Source organism: Hemiscyllium ocellatum, chromosome 9, assembly GCF_020745735.1.
Source record: "Hemiscyllium ocellatum isolate sHemOce1 chromosome 9, sHemOce1.pat.X.cur, whole genome shotgun sequence".
In the NCBI taxonomy this organism is placed as follows: Eukaryota; Metazoa; Chordata; class Chondrichthyes; order Orectolobiformes; family Hemiscylliidae; genus Hemiscyllium; species Hemiscyllium ocellatum.
The window spans coordinates 53,048,779-53,073,246 of NC_083409.1; the positions used below are offsets into that span (position 1 = coordinate 53,048,779).

Here is a 24,468-nt window from a genome sequence, read left to right on the forward strand (position 1 = left end):
TCCACTGACTACCTGACCTCTAGGCCTCTTACATCATTTAAAAGTTTTTCTAATACATGGGACAAATGAGAGGATTTTGTGAGGACTGATGGCTCAATGAGTAAAATATATGGAATAATTTTCTCTTGAATGGTTCATTTCATAATCTCAGTATGTCCCACTGCAGTTCACAGTCAAATAAGTAGCTTTGATGTGGGGCAACTGCAGAATAGGAGAACATGCACAGCAAGATTGCACAAAGTGCATTGAGAAAAATGACCAGTCGGCCTGTTTTTGAAGATGTTGATTGTGGGAAAATATCAGGCAGGACAGCACGAAAGCTGGTACCATGGAATCTTTCAACACCCACCTGGAAAAATAGATGGGACCTGGACTCAAAGGAAAGCCATCTCCAATGATACAACACACAGTCAGAACTATCCTGAAGTATCTGTACTCAAGTCTCCAGGCTGCAGCTTCAACACACAAGGATTTGACTCAGTGGTGTGAGTGTGGGCATTAAGCAGGGAATGATACTATTGCATCTTATGGTGCAAAGGCAAAAATCTAGACAGGGAATTCTTTTAGGTGGGAATTTTATTCCACCATATTGACTGATTCTAGCTCAGTAGGAAATCTTATATGCTACATGATCTCAATAGTTGCATCTTTAATACTGTTATGGAAACACTGGGTGTCATTATCAAATATCAGCCGTAAATGTAACATAGATAAGAGAAAAGCAAATCTTTGATTTAGTGTATCATCAGCGGATGTTGAATCATAGAGCCATAGAGATGTACAGCACAGGAACAGACCCTTTGGTTCAACTTGTCCATTCCGACCAGATATCCTAAAATAATCTAGTCTCTTTTGCCAGCTTTGGCCCATATCCCTCTAAACCCTCTCTTCTCATATACCCACCCAGGTGCCTCTTTATTGTTGTAATTGTACCAACCTCCACCACTTCCACTGGCAGTTCATTCCAAATACACATCACACTCTATGTGAAAAAGCAGCCCCTCAGGTCATTTTTATATCTTCTCCCTTTTACCATAAACCTATTTTCTCTAGTTTTGGACTCCCCTATCCTAGGAAAAAGACCTTGGTTACCCACTTATTCCTAACCCTCATGATTTTATAAATTTGTTAAGGTCACCCCTCACCTCTGACTCTCCAAGAAAAATAGCCCTAGCCTATGCAGCCTCTCACTGTAGCTCAAACTTTCCAAAATCAGCAATATCTTTGTAAATCTTTTCTGTACCCTTTGAAGTTTAACAACATCTTTGCTATAGCAGGGAGACCAGAACTGAATACAGTATTCCAAAAGTGGCCTAACCAATACCCTGGAGAAAGTGAGGACTGCAGATACTGGAGATCAGAGCTGAAAAATGTGTTGCCGGAAAAGTGCAGTAGGTCAGGCAGCATCAAAGGAGCAGGAGAATCGACGTTTCAGGCATAAACCATTCCTGAAGAAGGGCTTATGCCCGAAATGTCGATTCTGCTGCTCCTTGGATGATGCCTGACCTGCTGTGCTTTTCCAGCAACACATCTAACCAATACCCTGTACAACTGCAACAGGACCTCCCAACTCTTATACTCAATGTATTGACCAATAAACTCAAGTGTACCAAAATGAACTGTGTTGGTTAATTTTATGAAAGTAAATAGTCAGCTTTCAGGTGGACAGCTTATTTATAGCCACCAGAAAAATCTGTGCTTAAATTCATAACAGCCAGTACAGAAGGTAGGGCAGATTCAAATCTGTGGGATAATTAACAGCATAGGAAATGAGCTTCTATTTTAAAGTCTGTATCCAGTGACAAAGTGAGACAAATTATGTTTTGTACAGCGGAGAATAATGAGCTTTATGAATCACTGTTTTTTATTATGTGTGTACATTTACTTGTTTTTAAGTAAGTGATCTGTTCATTGAAAGGCAGAATCTTGCTCTGATCAAATATTCAGTCAAAAAAGAGAATCCTGAATGCACTTAAAATTTTCTTGTACCTGACGACCGGAATAAGGGTTTCTTGTTGTGGTCCCTGGGTTCCCTTACCATTTACCCAAGAACCAGGCTGTAAGCAGAAAACTCCAGTTTATTGAAGATATGAGATCTGCTTTCAGAAGTGGTTGTCAATATTGCACCAAAGAATTTATCTGGCATAACAAAAATCTAAAAATATGATATCAAGCAAGATCTTTGAAGAAATGGTTTATTTTCCTAATCAACCTGTTCAGAGGTGTTATTACATACTTCTGAAACGGGTGAGTCTTGAATCTGGACCTCCTGGCTCTGAAGTAGGGACATTACCACTGCAGCACAAGAGGCCTTATTTTAAAAATGTGATAATCACTACACTAGAAGAAAACTGGGCTGAAGAAACAGTTTTCTTTTTATTAACCCATTTTTTGTAATCAACTTGTTCAGAGATGTTAATGCACATCTTTAGAGCAGGTTGGGACTTGAACCTGGGTCTCCTAATTAAGGGGTACGGACATTACCACTGCTCCACAAGAGGGCCAGCTCTGAAGAAACAGATATTTTCTAATCAACCTGTTCAGAGATATTATTACATAGTTGTGGAGCAGATGGGGCTTGAACCTGTGTCTCCTGGCTCAGAGGTATGAGCACTATCACTTCATCACAAGAAGGTCTCCCTGAAAAAAAAACTAAGTAACAAATCTTCAAACAAATCAGCTGCATCCAATATGAACTACCACTTCCTCTCTTTCAACAGACTGACTCATTCTGGACTGCTTTCACATAGACAACCTGTACACATTGCCAAAGGGATCAATCAAGTCAATTTAGTTCTGACAAGGCTGCTGTCAGTACTTTAAAAAAAATAAATCAAAGCAGGTCTTTGAGGGTAGCATGTATGGTTCAGCCTCGGTCTGTGCAATTGCCTCAGGCCTTACCCACCAAAAAACAACACAGGTTTCTCCCAGAAAGATGGCTGCATAAATCAGTGTAACTCATTCATTAACTCATATTTTATACCTCCAGACTAAAGTGTGCATTTACTTCTGTCTATTGTCTTTTGAAGTAAAACGACAGGATAAAAGTTAACAAAAAACATTAGTTTTGGCTTCAATCTTCAAACTCCAAGAGCGCTGGCCTCTTTACGGCTGAGAGGAAGGCCCATGAGGAAGAAATTATATGATGAGAAACAGTATGAATTCCCATTTTCATTTCGTTGTTGTTCCCTCTGCCAGAAACCCTTGCAATCTGGCATCTAGTGGAAAGCCCCCCACCAATGGAAACTCACAGCTGTCACCATGCTCTCTGAGGATCAGTGTGTACTGTTATCGCACTGTTGACACAACTGCGCTGATTTGAACTGCAAAGGCAAGAGAATGAATTGAGACCAGCAATGCCCTGCTATATTGTGTAACCACTTCCAGATGAAGGGTTGTGAGATTCAATTCGCTCCAGTCTGAGACATTTCAGCTATTTCCAATCTCTGAAATTACTATCGATTTACTTTGTCTGCCTTTAACTTAATCAGACCATCAATGGTTAAATTAGAAATTTATTCATTTCCCTAGTGTTTCTCCTTTTCTTTGAGTTCCTTTCCAGCCGTGGTAGCAGTAATCGAGACCACAGAGAGCTTTGTGAATCCAGCAGAGGGAGCACAATCACAACCCCTCTGCTTGTAATGAACAGTAGCTCGCTGAGTCATGTCATCCCCTTACCTTCATAAGGTCCCGATGGTGTTCCAGTACACTGCAGGTTGTTTGCCAAGTATCTTGGTAACACTCCCATGGATCCACCCTGTGGATACATTATATGTTACTTCAGTGGTTACATTAATCACTAGTTATAACAAATTCTAGCAACAGAAACTTAAATGGAAGGAGAAACAAGGAATGGTTATAAACCCTGAGGGGAAGACACCTTGTGAGGTGCAGGGTGGGGGAGCTAAACAGAAAAATGTAGAGGTTTCCATGCACATTTACCTGAAAATGAGAATACAGGTAGATAAAGGCCAATAATATTTTACAAATAGCGACAGAATACAAGAGGATAGTAATGATGACTTTATGTAAATCATTGGTGAGAGCACATATACCCTATTGGCTGACATTTTTCAAAGTGATGGCCCAACTCATCAGTTTGGATAAGCCCACCACGATCAGCCCAGGAAGCCATGCCCAGATTGGCATTCCCTGGGTATCCATCCCAATTTGCCAAAATGTCCTGGGGAGAAGGGGTGGTGCACGATTGGGAGGCCAGGGATGTGGGGAGAAGGCCGACAATTTCAATTGGTGGGGAGAGCCTTTGTTGGGTAGATCATGTCTTAATACATGGGTTACTCCATGGTCTCAACTTAACATGCTATAGGACAATGACACAAACACAGAGAATGTGAGAGAAACTCAACAAGTTTGGCAGCATCTAAGGAGACAAAAACACAAGTTTTGTTTCAAGTCTAGTATGACTGCTCTTCATAACTGAGTTCTGAGGAAGCGTCATTCCAAACTCAAAACGTTAACACTGTTTCATTCTCCACAGATGCTGCCAGATCTATTGAGTTTCTCCAGCATTCGCTGTGTTTGTTTTAGATTTCCAGCTTTTGCAGTACTTTGCCTTTCATTCATTCAATAAATGTTAGAACAGTCTTTAATTCTTAGTGCTGGGAAAGGGCAACTGATCTAACTGGAAGATTGTACTAACTTTGTGCCTTTCATATCCTCAGGACATTCCTGAACTTCACAACAATAGGCCTGTTTTTTTGAAAAATGTAGCCCTCATTGTTTTGAAGTCAAATTCTTCAGCTAATTTTAGCGTTCCCAAAGGCCCACAAACACAAATCTATTTTGGTATTGTTGGTTGGGGGATACATAAATTGTCCAGGACACCAACGGATTTCCTTGTTCTTGTGTGAAACATGCCATTGGATTATACATGGACCCTCCATTTAACATTCCAGCTAAAAGGTGACACCCCTTCCAGTGTTGTACTCCCTCAGTATTGCAGGAAAGAGTCAATCTAGGCCATAATCTGTATGGGCCTTGAAGCCATAACTTTAAATGACAGCCCAACTAAGGGACCAGCCACACCCTTAGAAACACTGTGATTATGTTGCTAAATTAGAAAACCTGATACTTACATTAATGATTAGGAGATATTAGTTCAAGTCCAACCACAGAAGCAGAGAACTTAATTTCAGTTGATTAACTAAAATAAATCTGGAATTTTAAAGTTGCTCAAGGTGATAGTTTCACAGTCATATTGTTGTAAAAACCTTTCATACAGGGAAGGTCATCTACCATCCCTAGACGGCAGTGGGTACTGCAGATGCTGGAGATTAGAGTCAAGATTAAAGTGGTGCTGGAAAGGCACAGCAGGTCAAGCAGCATCCGAGGAGCAGGAAAATCGACGTTTCAGGCAAAAGCCCTTCATCAGGAATCAAAATTCCTGATGAAGGGTTTCTACCTGAAACATCGATTATCCTGCTCCTCGGATGCTGCCTGACCTGTTGTGCTTTTCCAGCACCACTTTAATCTTGACATTTACCATCCCTACTCGGTCTAGCCTACACGTGAAACCAGACCCACAAAAATGGAGCTGACTCTTAACCATCCTTTGAAATTGTCTAGCCAGCCACTCAACAATATTGATGAAAGACTCTTGCCTCAACTTCAAAACGGGAAATTAAGAAAGAGGAATAAAGATTGACCTTGCTCAAGCCACATTGTTGTAAATGAATTTTTAAAAAATGTAAGTCATGGTATTTTCTTCAGATTTATTTGTGTTTCTGCCCTTAATTCTCAGTTTATGTTTATTCTGACACTGAATTCCCTGAACAACCATCTCTTGCTCTGTCTTATAGGATATGGCCTTCACCTGAAAGTCTTTACCGTGCCTGCCCAACTTTTATCACCACAACTGAAAACAGCAGATAAATATGAGTAATGTCAAAACAAGGTGAGATGTCTCATTTAGATTACTTACAGCGTGAAAACAGGCTCTTCGGCCCGACATGTCCACACCGATCCTCCGAAGAGCAACCCACCCAGACCCATTCCTCTACATTTACCCCTTCACCTAACACTATGGGCTATTTAGCACAGCCCATTCATCTAACCTGCACATCTTTGGGCTGTGGGAGCAAACTGGAGCACCCAGAGGAAACCCACGCAGACATGGGGAGAATGTGCAAACTCCACACAGACAGGTGCCCAAGGCAGGGATTGAACCCGGGTCTGACCACTGTGCCACCGTGCCACCATTTGAACAGCCAATGGTTCTACGAACATGAATACACAAAACACTGGAAGCAGAAGGAGTTTAAATCGCGAACATTTTTAGTTCCTCTCCATCCTTTGGTGTATATTGCATTAAAATGTAGACGGATGTGATAATTCTGCTCTGTATTCTGAAGCAAAGTGTAATTGGGACCAACCTGAAAATTGCAAAGCTATATTCTGTAATTATACAAATTCAGAACAGGAAAGAAGTTGTTTTCTTGGTCAGTTTGCTCTTCAAGTCTTTTCCTTCCATTCCTCTCATAAAGGTATTCTTTGGGGTGCTTTCCAGTAACTTCACATCATAACCACTGTGCAGGAAATCCATGTTTTATGTTGTTTTCCTTTAATGTCAGTAAATCACTGGAGCCTGAGACCTTGTTTAGCATCACGAGATTCATTATAATGTTGTTGATGACAGTGCATTACCTGACCTGAATGGTGTCATTTCGAAGTGACCTCCTATCTCTCATACCTGAGGCCTTTTGGCTTTTGTCCCCTCCCTATGCTGACTCATTGCCTGAGGTCTTTACCTGGAATGCCCACCTACCAGACCCTGGAGTGCCTTCTGGGAATGCTAATCTATCCCCAGCCAGACGTCCAACAGCATACTCACCCGAAAGGCCAGCATCACCCCCAGCATCACCCAGACACAATGGATTAACCTCTCCTGGCTGGCCACGAGGCTTGGCCCCAACCCTCAACATCTGGGAAGACCAGACCCTCTCAGTGACCCTCAGAGCACCAGCCACCACCACGCTTGGCATATCTGTGTGGCCTGGCAACAGACTGGGGTCAACAGCTGGTAGAAAAATGTATGGGGGTCACCAGGCTCCATTGGACCAGGGTGACTTTTATTCTACAACCACCCTCCAATGCACCATATTCCACCACCAGACTTGGATAAATGCCCCTACATTGCACATTTGGAGCAGCACGGTGGCTCAGTGGTTAGCACTGCTGCATCACAGCACCAGGGACCCGGGTTCAATTCCCCCCTCGGGCAACTGTCTGTGTGGAGTTTGCACAATCTCTTAGTGTCTGCGTGGGTTTCCTCCGGGTGCTCTGGTTTCCTCCCACAGTCCAAAGATGTGCAGATGAGGTGAATTGGCCATGCTAACTTGCCCATAGTGTTAGGTGGATTAGTCAGGGGTAAACATAAGGGGCAGGGTTTCTCTTTGGAGGACTTGTTGGGTCAAAGGGCCTGTTTCTACACTGGAAGCAAGCTAATCTAAAACTAGCCAGGAGTGACAATCCACCCGGGGGATACCCCAGAGAAAGAGGAAGTGAGAGTGAGGTGTGGATGGGGGGAGAGCTCAGACACAGTCTGGGGAGAGGCGAGGAAGGCTAAGGCCCCCTAGCTAGCTAAAAGGTGCAGCCTGAGGAGAAACTGGAGGTGGCAGTGACCAGCTAGAAGTGGCAGCGTGGACATCCAAAATATGGCAGTAACCACAGTGTGACCAGGAATATGCAATAACCTCAGCTGGCACCCCAGAGCCCAATGAGTGAAAGTGCCCTGGCACAGACTTTGGGCAGGGAAACCCCAGGTTCCCCTCTTAGAGGAACCACTGAAGAGGTCAGTCTGGATGTAGGATGTTATCATTCTTCTAACTTGATTGATCCATTGAAGGAATTTAACCATTTAAAGTATTGTGTTTCAACTTACAGGGCAGAGCACCTAACCACAGTTTTAATATTGATTCCTATGGGAATCAATGACTCACTTAAAGTTCTTTCACTTAAAGTTGTGATTTTTCAGGAATGTAACCACAGCTTTTAGTGAGGCTTTCCTGCAGTAAATGTCATCATTGACTGTGTGGGATAGCACAATGTAATCTGGTCTTTATTCACACCCTGCACTGGCACACAAGATTAGGAGCAGGAGCGCTGACTGACTTCATGCTTCTCTACCTTGGAGCCTTACAGACACTATAAATGAGATTGACTCATTCCTGAAAAATTAGCTAACTGAACCATGGACTTTCCTGACTTGAGTTTTTTTCTTAATAGCTACATGTCAGAGGTTATGCAGTCCCTGGGAAAAGTAACAAGAGTAGACCGTAGTTTAGTTTAGCTTCCACACAGAAAGCGATGCAACATCAAACAACTTGCACACAAACAGGCAATCTCCAAAGGCCAGATAATTCCCATTATCTGTCTCCATTCTATTATTTGTCTTATTTCCTTAAAGGTTGTTTTGGCTCTCTTCAGATGCATTACAAAACAAGCAAATAAACTATTACAGAACAGGTCAGCTTAAAAATCATTCAAAAGTGGCTGCATTTTTACCTAATAGAACTGATGGAGCAAGATAAATGATAAACATCAAATTGCCCTTAGGAGCTAGCTACACAGACAGCTCACTTTAATGTAAAAATCAGCATGCATTCATGAAGCAGAATGACTTATTTTCAAATAAAGGAAAGAGCAGGGTCTGTAGCTCATCATCTCTTTGAAAAGAATAAACCCCAGCAGAACTCTTCAGTAATATTAATATGACATTTCAGCTACAGGCATACCAGGCTCAGAATGTTGTTTTAAATTGAAAGGAAGCAGCCTCTAGTAATATTTAATGGATTGGTCTCCAGTCTGTACCAGCTGACTTGGCAGGATTTCACTGGATTTTATATGGTATTGTCCATAGGAAGGACATGCTGTATTGCATGATGCTCATGTGGGATTATGCTAACACACAAAATATTATTATCTAACAGGTAAGGAGTGCTCACGTCTTGGTTGTCTTTCCCAGATGAAGCCTGCCACATTGAGGTTAGCTTGTTTTTATTTGGCTTATCTGTTGAGGTCACAAAGTCTAAGTGGACCTTAGATAAATATGAGCAACTGCTCCTGAGGGAAAGCTTTGCAAATAAGCACATCCTAAAACTAATTAGAGCCAAATTGTGATCGCCCGGCTTTGTCCGGAAACTTCCTAATGCTGCTGCCAATCGGTTGACTGTTTATTTATTTCACTTTTTAAAAAAAATATCTTTGAGAGATACAAGCTTTAAAAAAACCTCTGCCATTTCCTTTCTCCCCTCTAGGTTCCTTGGCTCTCCCATATGGGCATTCAACCTTCACCTTGCTCCGGTTTCTATTCTACTCCTTCCAATTGTCCTTTCCAAGCTCAATGAGAACCACTTATTGCCCCTATTACCCTACTGCATCTAAAATACTGACCTCAAATTGGTATTTGGGCTTCCTGGTGCCTGTACAAGCCAATATTGCAAATTCTTTTCAGGTGTTGTCCCCTTCTGCATTACATCTACCATCACCACAGCTCTGCTGAAAACAAACAATTAAATACACCACTTTTACAAACTACTACCCTGTTCCTAGCTAGAATTCTTCAGCACGTTGTTGCCTTGCAAATTTGTGACCACCTTTCCCAGAACTCTATGTTTGAATCCTCCCTCACTATCCCTCTTCCCAGTCACTACCTCCCTCCTGACCCCCTCACCATCTCTCACTCAGTGCTTCTTCTGACTGTTGACATCTCCCACTTGGTGCCTCTCCTGGTGAGTGCAGCATTTGCAAGGTGGCAAGGGTGACAGTGATATGGCAAGGGAATGGGAGGAAAGAGATGAGTAAGGAGGCAAGAGTTTGGGAGAGGGATGGTGAGTGACAGGTGAAGGGTTGGCCAAGTGGGACTATCATTGAGGAGAATGGTGAATGGGTGGGAGCAGGAACAGTGTCATGTGCTCTTTTCTGCCTTTGTCGGATCTGCAGCAAATTTGATCCAGGCAGCTGATTGAGGTATCACTGTCAGTGACTGCACCCTCTTGAAAGCTAATCAATGAACTTTCAGGGAAGTGTTTGTTATAGCTCTTGGGGCTAAAAGGATCAAACGGTTTGGGGAAAACAAGGTACTGAGTTGGATGATCAGACATGATCATATTGAATGGTAGACCAGGCTTGAAGGGCTGAATGGCCTACTCCTGCTCCTATTTTCTATGGTTCTATATAAAGTGCATTTGGTTTCAGGTCAGCCTGTGTTCTGAGCCAAGTATTTTCTAGTTTCCCTTTCACAGGCAAAAGGCCATCTGGAGAATTCATCTCTGCACCTGGAAGAAGGAACCCACCTTGGGAAAAGATTAATTGTTTGTTTTCTGAATTTATATTTTGAGCATGATGAATAGCATATTTCCTGCATTTTTACACTGCACCAATAGCAAACATTCTCAGGCAGTAGATGTACAAATTATCTGGAGGGTAAGGCTATCTCTTGTTTCTATCATTTTCTCTGTCTTTCTATGTCTTAATTTCAACATTGGGCATCTTTGAAAATACATCTACTTTCAATAACTGGCACTGGTAGCCTCACTAACTTGGATTGCCAAACTAATGACTCATTAGTTAGTGAGCAAAATTAGGGTGCATGGTATTGGGGGCAAAGTACTAACTTGGATTGAAAGTTGGTTGGCTGATAGGAAACAAAGAGTAGTGATAAATGGCTCCATTTCAGAATGGCAGGCAGTGACCAGTGGGGTATCTCAGGGATCAGTGCTGGGATCGCAGCTTTTTACAATATATGTTAATGATATAGAAGATTGTATTAGTAGTAATACAATAATAATACAATATTATTAGTAATAATACAATAATAATTAGGAAATTTGCTGATGATACTAAGCTGGGTGGCAGGGTGAAATGTGAGGAGGATGTTAGGAGATTATAGGGTGACCTGGACAGGCTGGGTGAGTGGGCAGATGCATGGCAAATGCAGTTTAATGTAGACAAATGTATGGTTATCCACTTTGGTGGCAAGAACAGGAAGGCAGATTACTACCTAAATGGAATCAATTTAGGTAAAGGGCAGTACAAAGAGATGTGGGTGTTCTTGTACACCAGTCAATGAAGGTAAGCATGCAGGTACAGCAGGTAGTGAAGAAAGCTAATAGCATGCTGGCCTTCATAACAAAAGGGATTGAGTATAGAAGCAAAGAGGTTCTTCTGCAGCTGTACAGGGCCCTGATGAGGCCACACCTGGAGTACTGTGTGCAGTTCTGGTCTCCAAATTTGAGGAAAGACATTCTGGCTATTGAGGGAGTGCAGCGTAGGTTCAAGAGGTCAATTCCTGGAATGGCGGGATTACCTACTGGAGCCACTGGGCTTGTATACCCTTGAGTTTAGAAGACTGAGAGGGGATCTGATTGAGACATATAAGATTATTAAAGGATTGGACACTCTGGAGGCAGGAAATATGTTTCCGCTGATGGGTACGTGCCGAAACAGAGGACACAGCTTAAAAATATGGGGTATACCATTTAGGACAGAGATGAGGAGAAACTTCTTCACCCAGAGAGTGGTGGCTGTGTGGAATGCTCTGTCCCAGAGGGCAGTGGAGGTCCAGTCTCTGGATTCAGTTAAATAAGAGTTGGATAGAGCTCTCAAGGATAGTGGAATCAAGGGTTATGGAGATAAGGCAGGAACAGGATACTGATTAAGGATGATCAGCCATGATCATATTGAATGGTGGTGCAGGCTCGAAGGGCAGAATGGCCTACTTCTGCACCTATTGTCTATTGTCTGTGCTGTATATTTTTTACATATCTAGAAAGATCATAAATGGCCTAAAATTCTATGTGTGATCATTCTAATAAACAACTAGAAGAGTGAAAAGATTTCATGAGTTAATTTCAAACAAGTGAAAACGCTCTATAATTGTATCTATTTACCATCTATACCATAGTGAAAATTCTTATAACAGAGATTATGAAATAAAATTTGCTACCAAGTGACATAAGGAGATAGGAGGCCAATTCAGATTTTTAAGAGTGTCTTAAATGGGTTGAGAGTGATTAGAGAGGTTTAAGGAGGGAAGTCCAGAGTTTAGGGTGGTGATAGCTCAAGGCGCAGCTACCAATGGTGGAGTCACTCAAATTAGGGTTCACAACAGAGCAAAACTGGAGGAATGGAGTGGTCTCACAAGGTAAAGGGCCCAATCACTGAGAGGGGGACGATCATGGAAGATAGGTTTGAAAACAAGAATGATATTTTAAAAATTGAAACATTGTGGGACCAAGAGCAAACAGGACTGTTGCATAAACAGGGCAATATGAGTCAGAGAGCAGGCAGCACAGTTTTGGATGGACTCGTAGTTACAGTGAGTACAAGGAGAGTATTGAAGTAACAAATCCAGGGATAATAAAGCATGGATGAGAATTGCAGCAGTAGTAAAGGTGGGCCATGTAACCAAGATGGAAATAGACTGTCCCAGTGTTTGGGAGAATATGTGATCAGAAGCTCATTTTGGAGTCAAATATGACACTAACATTCCAGGTGGTCTGGTTCAGCATCAGACACCAACTATGGGGGAAAAACCAGTGGCTGGGGAATAGAGAGAAAAAAAAACAAAGAACTGTGGATGCTTCTGGTCTGGAGAAGGATCACTAAAGCCAAAATGTTAGCTTTGCTTACTCTCCACAGATGCTGCCAGACCTGCTGATTTTCTTTGTGTTGGGGAATAGAACTTGGGGAGGGAATTTAAATGAATGGGTTTGGTCATCTAAATATGAATTTGGAAGAAACTTCTCATCAACCAGCTAGATTAAAGGCAGTGGAGGGGTTGAGAGATGCAGTGGTGAGGTGGAGCTCCATGTTTTCAACAGAGGGGTTGAGAGAGGCTGTGGTGAGATGGAGCTTCATGTTATCAGTGGAGGGGTTGAGAGATGCAGTGGTGAGGTGGAGCTCCATGTTTTCAACAGAGGGGTTAAGAGAGGCAGTGGTGAGGTGGATAAAAGCAAATTATTGCAGATGCTGGAATCTGAAACCAAAAGAGAAAATGCTGGAAAATCTCAGCAGGTCTGGCAGCATCTGAAAGGAGAGAACAGAGCTGGTGTTTCGAGTCTAACTGACCCTTTGTCAAAGCTAAAAAAAAGGGGAGAAATAGGGAGGTATTTATATTAGGCTGAGAGAAGGTGAGTCATAGCTCCAGAAGCAAAGGTCGCAACAAAGAGGTGATAATGACAGTGCATAGAGAGATTATAGGGAGATTAGGAGCTGTGCATGACCAAGTGCTATGTGACAAAATATGTGGAGGATGGAAGGGAGGGATGAAGCAGAGGCAAAATGGAAAACAGGGGAAGGGAAGCAAAGGGGGAAGTGGAGAGGAAAAAGGTGATGAGAGAGTGGGGAGCGAGAGAGAGAGAGACAACCAAGAAATAAGAGGTACAGAACAGTGAAATATATATATATACAAAAATAAAATCAATGAAATAAAATTATCTAAGTTGCTGAGTTCAATGTTGAGACTGGCAGGCTGCAACATGCCTAGTCGGAAGATGAGATACTGTTCCTCCAGTTTGCGTTGAGCTTCACTGGAACATTGCAGCAGGCCAAGGACAGACATGTGGGCATGGGAGCAGGGTTGTGTGTTGAAGGTGTGGTGAGGTGGAGCTCCATGTTATCAGTGGAGGGATTGAGAGAGACAGTGGTGAGGTGGAGCTCCATGTTATCAGTGGAGGGGTTGAGAGAGACAGTGGTGAGGTGGAGCTCCATGTTATCAGTGGAGGGATTGAGAGAGACAGTGGTGAGGTGGAGCTCCATGTTATCAGTGGAGGGGTTGAGAGAGACGGTGGTGAGGTGGAGATCCATGTTATCAGTGGAGGGGTTGAGAGAGACAGTGGTGAGGTGGAGCTCCTTGTTGTCAGTGGAGGGGTTGAGAGAGACAGTGGTGAGGGGGAGCTCCATGTTATCAGTGGAGGGATTGAGAGAGACAGTGGTGAGGTGGAGCTCTATGTTATCAGTGGAGGGGTTGAGAGAGACGGTGGTGAGGTGGAGATCCATGTTATCAGTGGAGGGGTTGAGAGAGACAGTGGTGAGGTGGAGCTCCATGTTATCAGTGGAGGGGTTGAGAGAGACAGTGGTGAGGTGGAGCTCCTTGTTGTCAGTGGAGGGGTTGAGAGAGACAGTGGTGAGGGGGAGCTCCATGTTATCAGTGGAAGGATTGAGAGAGACAGTGGTGAGGTGGAGATCCATGTTGTCAGTGGAAGGATTGAGAGAGATGGTGGTGAGATGGAGCTCCATGTTATCAGTGGAGGGGTTGAGAGAGACAGTGGTGAAGTGGAGCTCCTTGTTGATAGTGGTGGGGTTGAGAGAGACAGTGGTGAGGTGGAGCTCCTTGTTATCAGTGGAGGGGTTGAGAGATATCAGTAAGGTGGAGATCCATGTTTTCAATGGAGGAGTTGAGAGAGGCAGTGGTGAGGTGGAGCTCTTTGTTATCAGTGTAACTGTGCATGAAGCTTTTGGATGATGCACTCAATGGGCAGCAGCATGTAGATGAGTCACAGGAGGAAGCCTGAGCTAATGATGTGGGAGTGGGAACAGAAGAAATTGCAGACGATTCCCTGGCTAAAGCTTGACAGTTGGAAATGAAACCAAACAAAGGCCAGTCCCACCCAGTTACATAACAGTAGAGAGATGCTAGGAGGAAGGTGGCATGGCTCATGGTATCAAAGGGTCTAGGAAGCTTGAGAAGGAGAGGTTAGAATAATCACTGTCACTCACATAAGATTTATTTATGACTTTAAACCAATGCACTAGTCAGTCCCTTCCAAGTCACAGGCTTTTCATATTTCCACCCAATATGTATTCTGTGCTACATGTACAGGACAGACAGTTCAGCTAGCCCAATGAAGACAAAACTATGTGAAATTATTCTGGTTCCAGTACCTAGTTTGAGTTAGATCTAAGTGAAAGTAAGGAATCTGTAATCAACTGCTTCTGTATGTTTTACCAGCGGAAGAGGGTGGGTGAATGACATTTCCAGATTCCCAGGATTCCAGCTTCATTACTTGTAATGTCGTCCAAAATGAAGGAGTACAAGCTGGATTCCTACTTCCATCTCAATCAAAAGAAGGTCAAAGTTTAATAGACTAGAATCCCGCAATCTCAAAGCTATCTTCAGCCAGGATACATTTTACATAGGAATGTGGAAATGACATTGCTTCTTGTATCAATCGTTGAATTGTTCTCTCAAGGGTTGTCATTATAGTGCACAGTGGAGAAATGGCTTTCTTTAATGCACAGCTAACAATCTGCAATTGAGAGACTGCAGCCAAGACAGAGAATGATTAATTCTATAACATCTCTACTGGCTGGAAATTACGCGCCAGCCTATTTTCAATTCCAAGTCATCAGTATTCAGCAGTCAGTGAGTTTAAGGTCAATCCACATCATCAGCAGCAGCATTTACAGCACAATGAATCACAGGGAGGAGCAAATTAACCTCAACTCAAGAAAACAACCTACCACCTCATTAGTTTTGCCGATATTTATTCCTCAGGCATTTTTGGAAAGATTTTATTTCAAATAAAAGTGAGAATGAAATGCCACCTCAGAGATAAGAAGAGTAATGCAAGAATAAATGACACTTACACAATTTCATTGTGACAGGCTGAGCAGTGGGAATGCATAGAGAAAGAATAGTGCAGCTGTTCCTTTATACCGCAGAGAAGGAGATTAACCTCCACCAAATCAATTGGGACGGGAGCAATTGCAAACTTAAACCATGAGGGGAACCGGGAGAAAATGTAGCAAGTGAGCGGTACTTGCTGGATGAAGGATTACAGGAAGTGATTGAACTCTGACAGTGCAGTGATAATGTCTTCTACCTCTGAGCCAGGCGGCCTGGATTCAGGTCTCACCTGCTGCAGAGGTGTACAATAATATCCCTTAACAGGTTGATTCAAAAGTTGCTACACGCAGCGATTTTTGGATGAGCCAAAGTTTAGAGAGATGGGTGGCTGGGACAATATCAAAACCATAGAGTCTAAAGGTGAAAGGCATGGAAGAGGTTTTCAGCAGCATACACATTAAGTTTGGGATCTTGGTGGACAATGTTAGAGGTGGAAGTAGATGGCTTTGTGATGGCAAAGGGTTGAAAGTCCAAATTGAGATAGGGCACAACAAAAAGCTTGTAGCAACTAGAATTGGGGAGAAAGTGAGGTCTGCAGATGCTGGAGATCAGAGCTGAAAATGTGTGCCTGGAAAAGCGCAGCAGGTCAGGCAGCATCCAAGGAACAGGAAATTCGACGTTTCGGGCATACTGAAGAAGGGCTTATGCGCTTTTCCAGCAACACACTTTCAGCAACTGGAATTGTCCAATTATTCTGTTCAATCTTTGTGGTCATGTTCTTTATTTCCAGATTTGTCAGCTCTTAAAGTATTTTTTCTCTTGCAGTACAGGGTTCTGTGCCTAAAGTCTGCTGTAAACTGGCTCGGTATTTCCTGGCCCTGTACGTTGGTTTTATATCTTGGAACTAGCTTGCCAATTTCATTAAATACCTGTAGGTCTCTGCACCACCTTGTCATGTAAGTTTCATGTCTCTGCATAACGAGCTCATTCCAGTTTAATTCTGACTTTTAACCAGTTTCTTCCAAGAAAGGCTTGCATTTCATCATTCGCTACAACGACGGCCAATTTTACTCATTGTTCCTTATAGGTAACAGAGACTGATACCCTTTGCATTTCCTAATTCTGATTTCTCCTTTGGTTGATTTAGTTTATACAGAATACAGTGATTCAGGAAATCACACTGACTGATGCCGTGAGCCAACCTTCATTTGCACTGGGGTACCATCAAACCCAGTGAATGTCCATCGGGTAGGTCTGTGCTTTTCATGGTATGGATCTCAACTGACCCTCCATTAACCTACCGCTGTTTAGATTGCCGGTTTAACTAGGGGAGCTTGGTGATCACACAGTCAACTGTATGCAGTGTTGACCATTTTCCTCTCCAGTGTTTCTCCATGTACCTGCATGACTTCTTCATTTGCCTTCTTCCAACATGCCTTCGTGAGATAACTTTTCTCCCTGTAACTGTAGCATTCTACATTCACAATTTATTTTATCCAGTCGTAGGATGTGGGCAACACTATTGGGTCAACTAATGGGGCAACATTTATTGGCCATCCTAGCTGCCCATGAGAAGGGGTGGTGAACTGCTACAGTCTGTGTGCTATAGGTAAACCCGCAATGTTGTTAGGAAGCGCATTTTGAGCCAGTCACAATAAAGGAACAGAAATATTCAAAGTTAGGATGGTGAATGGCTGGAGGGGAACCTGCAGGTGCTGGTGTTCCCATGTACCTTTTGTCCTTGTCCTTCTAGATGGAAGTGATCATAGGTTTATAAGGTGCTGTCAAAGGAGCCTGAGTGAGGTACAACCGGGCATCTTCTTGATGGTGAACACCAGTGCCACTGTGCGTCAGGGATGGAGACAGTGAATGTTTTTGTTCTGGTATCCACAAAGTGAGCTGCTTTGTCCTGGATAGTGATCAGCTTTTTCAGTGTTTCTGGAGCTGCAGTTATCCAGGTAAGCAGAGAGTATTCCTTCATACTTCTCAATCGTGCTTCATAGATGCTGGACAGGCTTTGGAGAGTCAGGAGGTGAGTTACTCACTGAACTATTCCTTTGACCTGCGCTGTCCCCTCTGTATTTATATGGCTAGCACAATTCTGTTTCTGGTCAATTGTAACCCCCAGGATAGTGGTGATAATGTAATTGAATGACAAGGGGTGAGGGTTTTCTTCTGGGAAATGATCATGGCCTGTCAGTTGTGTGGCAAGATTGTTACTTTCCTCTTAGAAAGTGAGAGTTGGATGCTTTCCAGGCCTTGTCGCATATGCACACAGAACTGCTTCCACCCCAAAAGGTGCTGAACATTGTGCAATTATCGGAGAACATCCCCATTTCTGATCTTATGATGGAGGGAAGGCCATTGATAAAGCAGCTGGAGATGGTTGGGGCTAGGACACTTCTGCGCCAAATCTTGACCAATAAAGCACTGGAAACAGAACTTGGAACTTGCAACTTTCGACTACTCTGGTGTGGGTTATGTGATTCTGTGGATGACTGATAGTTATTGATTCTGGCTTCTCCTGAGCTCACAGTACGATGCTGTTTGGCAGGCTAGGTTGTAAGTTAATTTGGCAATATTAGCAACTTCCTGTGAATGTATTCATTTGTAAACTGCACACTAATTTGTCCCTACGTGCTCTGTTTTTAAAATTTCCAAAACTGCAGCACGTGGAAGCTTTATAAAGCCTTGACAAACATTTCACAGGGAAACTCATTCCAAACCAATAGCTTTCTACCACCTCCATTTATTTATGGTGATGCTCCAGTGCACATAAAATGGCTGACAGTGACATGTCATTTGGTTCACAGGGCTGGGCAAATTCAAGTCTTCCATATTGGTCTGGACCCAGTTCAATTCAAAATATCACCCTTTTCCTTTCCAACACTGTCTGATTAACAATCTGATTATCAGGAACGTAAAGGATATCGTTTGCATTGAAAAACATCCTGAGTCAGTGCATACTGTACTGACAGATTCCCTTGGTCAGTTCAGGACTCACCCAGTTTCTGATTAATAGCTCATGATGTAGCCATCCCTGATGGTCAGTCCACCTACATCTACAAACTGCCCTTCCACAAAGATCAGATTTTAAAAACTATTTCTCAGCAAAACAACGTGCTTGCCACTGATTTTTCAACCCAAATTTATTTGGCTAAAGACATCCACAATCCCACTTCATTGCCAAATGTGATATCTTTGCAGGACTGATGAAAGACAGTGTGGAAACTCAAACACCAAGCCAACTGGTTTCTTCCAAATTGACTCCTTTAAACCCTCCTGCTTTATGTGGTCATGTACCACACAGGGCAGACTCCAGAAGGATTCCAGCTTATTGTCACATGGATACCATCTGCATGACCAGATGGACCTGGCCTGGAGGAGTGAATGATCAAAAGTACCCAAAAAGAAAGGATAGCAGCTGATGATGAACTCAATCATGCTGTGCAGCAACATAGTTTAAAAGTTTAGAATTTGAGATGTTTTTGTGTGAAACATCACCACCATCTAGTGACAAAAAAATGAAATTGCAGTAGATGTCCATGAGTGAAGGGTCAGAGTGACGTGGACTATGCAAGATTTATGGCATAATCAGACAAACAGATAATTCTCAATGTCAGGAGCAACTCTATCCCTCTCTTATACCTTTGCTGAGCGGTGAGGTGGGTTTCTCAAAAGCTAGTGGTGGGTGACCATTTCAGGGGGTTTATAGCTTGTTAAATGCCTTGATAATGTCAGAGTTCTCCTCACTAATATTCAGCTTTTTATCTTACTGAACAAACCAAACAAGCTGCACCAAGAGTGGTGATCCAGTGGAAATCACTGTGACAGAAAGCAATCAAGGCCAAAACATTGTATGATTTCAAGAGGAAGTTGAATATAGCTCTCAGGGTTCAAGAATATGGGGGAGAAGCAGGAACAGGCTATTGAGTTGGATGATCAGCCATGATCAAAATGAAAGGCAGAGCAGGCTCAATAGTCTGAATACCTACTTCAGGTCTTATTTTCTATATATCTATGTTGAGAAATCTCAGCATGCAAGTCTTCAGCTCATCGCTGGCTGCTAGGTACCTCCATAATTACTCAACATTAAACACCATCGCAGTGCACAGTCCATGGGCACCAGCAGCAAACTCTTGTCCACGGAGACTGGTATCTGATACTTACCAGCCCTTCACAATCCTCATGTGTCTCAACAGCCCCCAGACTTGGATTACAGACAGCATCAGCCATTAGTATTGAAATACTGCTGCAAGGACACTTTTCACACAGGGGTTGGCACCAGCCCTCAGGCTCGACCAGGCTGCCCCTCATACACTTGCTGTCTTAGCATTCACTCACTAAATGCCTAGCTCCATGCTCACAGCATCCAGGCCATGCCTTCCTGATGTATCATGCTGGTTTTGTAAGTCAGTACCTCAGCCAGAACCTAAAGCTGTCAGTGATGTCAAACTGACAAGCTATTTAACATGGAGCCAGAGTCAGGTTGCCTGTCATGTCCGTCTGAGGCACTTTGCTCTACAGTACACTATGTTGTTGATCTAACACCTCCAGCAAACATACTGCACATTCATTCAACAGATTGGCTGAGTGTGGGCTAGTATGTTGTCCAGTCTGTGGGCAGGGGGGATGACAGAGGGGGAGGCTGCTGTCTGCTGAATGTCCTGGTTCAATCTGTCACAGTCTGCACTCAGTCCAGATCTGTCATCCACTCGGGCTAGTCATCGTCAAGGAATCTGTCCACCTGCAGTCTGGTGCGTGCGCAATGTTTCAATCTTGTCGGGCCAGTTAGGGGAATGGCCTATCATCAGTCAGGGAGCTGCAAACCAAATGGGTCAGGGTTCAGACGATCAGGGCTTTGCTCAGTAATGTGGAGGAGCTGCCTGCTGAAGTCAATCACAGGCCTGCAATTGAATACAGTCCTCGGAGTCAGTCCACTGATTGTTTAGGAGGTGCAAAGGGGAAATATATGGGCAACAAGGGGTGAGATCACTGCAAAAAGGGAGGGAATTGAGGCTTTAGGGGAGAACAGAGGCATTTGTGGAGGTGGGGACAAGCATAGTGATGGGCTGATGTCAGGTTGTGCAGGGGTAGACTGTACCGCACTGGAGGGCATGGTGATGGGGTTGATATTGACTATCACCTTGGAGGACCCAGACTGGGCATCAGGAATGTATAATTCCGGCTCGGGGGTGGGGCAGGGAGGACAGTTAGAGGCAAGGTTCATTTGGTGAGTCTCTACATTGGAGTATGGGTGGAAATGGGCTGTTCGGGGCAGTATAAGGTAAAAGGAGACACAGAGGCTCTAGGAGGTACCTGTTAACCAGGGAGACGCTGGTGTTGGGCGATGTCCATTCTACGCTGATCTTCATGCCATCACTTGCCATTTTCTAGAAGGAGGGTATGACTATTCTGTGGGTTAAGAACCTGTTTCGCCCCTGAGGTTCCCAATGGAGGTCATTTCCACAGACCATCCTGTGCCCTGTTGCTTGTGGGATGTTGGTTGCTGCGGTAACTTTCTGAAGGAGGTAAAGGCAGATAGAGGAAAACAGGGCCAATGGCAAGCCTGAGAGCAGCAGCAGGTCACCTTTGAGGAAAAGGAACACCCAGCTCAGGGGCAGGTCGTAGCGGTACGGCACCTCGGGGGATGAGAGACCCAGAGTGTTTTGGCTCTGAATCCTGGAATAAGCAAGGTGCAGGCTCCATGTGTCCGAGGACACTGTGACGGAACTATGCTGGCCACTCGTGTAGGAGCCGAGGGCTGGGGGAGTAGGGAACTGTCCTCTCCTGGGAGCTGTGAAGGTGACAGTCACTCTGAACTTCTACAAGACTGGCTCCTCCCTGGGAGTACTGGGTGACTTGTGTGGAATCACTCAGTTGTGCACTCACAAACGTGTCAGGACAGAGGCTGATACCACGTCTGCCTGACAGAATGTGAAAATAAAACAACTGAAAAAAAAACTCATGGGGAGATAGGAATTTTTTTCAGGTCATCAATAATGCATCATTTGAAATGAGGAAGCACCAACAGTGGCAACTTTTTAAAGGAACTGAGTTATTAACTTAATAAGTGCAGGAAAACATGGGTGGAACAGGGGAGTGAGACTAACTGAAACAACAAAGGCATAATGCAGTATATAACCTTCTGATGTACTGAATGACAAAATTATTCAATGGGCAGCTCCTGAATGATATGGGCATTGGTGAAGATTCTCACTATAAAGAAAAGAATGTCTGAATCTGCAACTAGGCCTTAAACAGTGAGACAAGAATCTCTCTCATGTTCAATGATGTGAGGCCTATTTGTACGCATTTCACTGATATTTTTGTGACCTCCCCCTAGCTCACTAGAAACTAAATGATGACAGTTCCCAACATGAAACTTAGAGCAATTACATGGCCCAATCCAGCTTGCTGCTTGTTGCCTGGCCCTCCATATTGGATTGTAGCCCCCAACATTTCAGGCATGGTCCCTGGGCAGTGATCGCCCCCATCTCCATCCATTAGATATCCCCCAGGCTTACCACATCATCATAGGATAGCTCTGATTCACTAGCAGTACGGTTCTCCATTCAATGTTGTGTTCTGGAGTGCATTGTAATGCTGCTGTCAATTCTATCTCACAGACTGGGCCAAGGTGCATCCCAGGCGTCCTTGTGTGATTGTTTAGTGCTCACTTGTTTGCACTTGGATGCTCACAGCATTGCTGCGTCACCCTGCCTTTTTGCGCTTTGACATCTCAGTCAGGAGTTAAAAGCTTAAGTTAAAAGGTATTTTTGTCATTTGTTGCTGTTTAGCACAGATACTGAGCCGGGCAACTTGTCATGGTTGGCAGCAGTGATCAGTCAAGGGAGTGGACATGTTGTTGTATAGCACTGAACTCTGTCAATCTTACACCTACAGCATGTACCTGCTGCATATGTGGCACACTCACTGTATGTATTTCTGTCAAATGGCCATATCTTAGGGGAGTAATCCTCAGCAGATCAAGGAAGACAGCCTTCAGATAAGGGCAGTGTCTGATACCAGTCCAGGAGCTTGGACATGGTCAGTGGACCACTAGCAGTGGTCAGGGTCAGGAGTACCATATCATGACAACCCAATCCTGCTGAGACAGTGTAATCAGTTATTGACAACCCTTGAGGAAGAAAAGCAGGAAGAACAGGCTCAGCAACATTCATTAATGGTTAAAGACACCAGTAAAGATAATACTGAGAGCTTTAATATTTACCTCCATCGCACATCTTTTGAGACCTTAAGTCCAAATAATTTTGCTTTACCTTCCTTCATTTTCAAATGACATAGGAATAAAGCATGCACCCTATAACCTGCAGGCTACCTACACAAGGCACTTGGAAGGATCTGCAAGTTGGTCATAACAAGAAACATTTTGAAAGTAGATCAATTTCAAGATTTAGAATTAGGTTTATAGATATTTTAATAAAAATGAAAAAAATCTGTGCAGAAATTTAAAAGAAACCTCTTTATCCAGAAAGTGGCTGCAATGTGGTACCACATAGAATAATCAATGTGGGTAGCATAAGAACATTTCACAGGAAGCTAGATTAGTATATTACGGAGACAGGAATCAAGGAATATGTTTATCGATGAAGTGAACTGGGGTAGTGATCATGTGGAGCATGAAGTCCATTACACAAATCAGCCTTCCATCCATTGACTTCATCTATACTTCCCGCTGCCTCAGGGATGCAATTATCATAATGAAAGACCGCTCCCACCCCAGTTATACTCTCTTTCACCCTCTGCCATTGGCCAGAAGACACAAGAGTTTGAGTGCATGTAGAAACAGATTCAAGAACAGCTTCTTCCCTGTTCTTATTGGACTTATGAATGGACATCTTTAATATTAATGCTGATCTCTCTCTCTCTGCACCTTCTCAGCTGCTGTAGCACTGCATCCTACATTCTGTTCTGTTCCCATGATGTACTAGTGTAGTACAGTCTGCCTGTAAAGCAAGTAAAACAACACTTTTCACTGTACTTTACTACATGTGACAAAAATCAAATTTGAGCAGTGGTGTGACTAAATTCATGGGGACATAGTCACAGAGGGCACATATGGCAAATAAATGCACAACCCCATGCTAGTTAGTCTGTTTATATTACATGTGAAATAAAGTAATATAAACTAATTAAAATCAGCTGAATGTTAAATGTTCACATATTTGAACATAGGATCATTTGTTTAAAAATCGTTACAAGTATCTAACTTAGTCGCAATATTTTCTCTCACCCATTGCTTTCATTAGTTAATAGCATTGCTGTCAGAAACCACTGTGAGTTTGCACAAGGACTCTATTCTAGAATGAATGATGAGTGTTCTGGGCTGAGCTTTGTGAATGTTCACCAAGAACTGAATTAATTGAAATAGATATTGGTTTGCAGGCTTGCTGAAAGGTGGTTTCTAGTTATTTTTACAGCTCCTTATTAAAATCTCTGCACAGTCCAATTTCTCAGAGATTGATCTTCTCAAATAGCATTTAAAGCAAGTGAATTGACAAAGATGGACGAATGGGTGCTGCAAATCATTATGGTGAAATTCAATTTCTAATGTGCTAACGTTTCACTGGAAGATGAAAACATTTATTTTTCTTCCAAAGCTCTGTATTAAGTTATATCAGAAGCTTTGTAGACAAGAGTGGGCACAATACAAATTGATGACAGTGAGTACTTTGGACAGGACACGTTAGAGACTGATTTTAATGACCAACTCAGCAGAAATGGAGTGGCAGTGGGTTTAAAATTGGCCGTGGTGAACTAAAAGCTCAGATCTCAGTTTGCTGCAAAATGTACTGGAGGTTTCCATTAGCAGTTCATAAGCTTTCTGAATCAGAGCTGCCTTATTACTGTGAGGT

General features: G+C 43.2%; 1 protein-coding gene across 1 annotated transcript in view; it reads right to left on the bottom strand.

Annotated features, from left to right (window-relative positions):
* The window catches only part of nmnat2 (nicotinamide nucleotide adenylyltransferase 2), a 261,204-nt gene that overhangs the window by 66,092 nt on the left and 170,644 nt on the right, over positions 1 to 24,468 (bottom strand). The window contains exon 4 of the mRNA XM_060829751.1: positions 3,679 to 3,757. Coding sequence (XP_060685734.1) covers positions 3,679 to 3,757 — 79 coding nt within the window. The remainder of the gene's footprint in view (positions 1 to 3,678; positions 3,758 to 24,468) is intronic.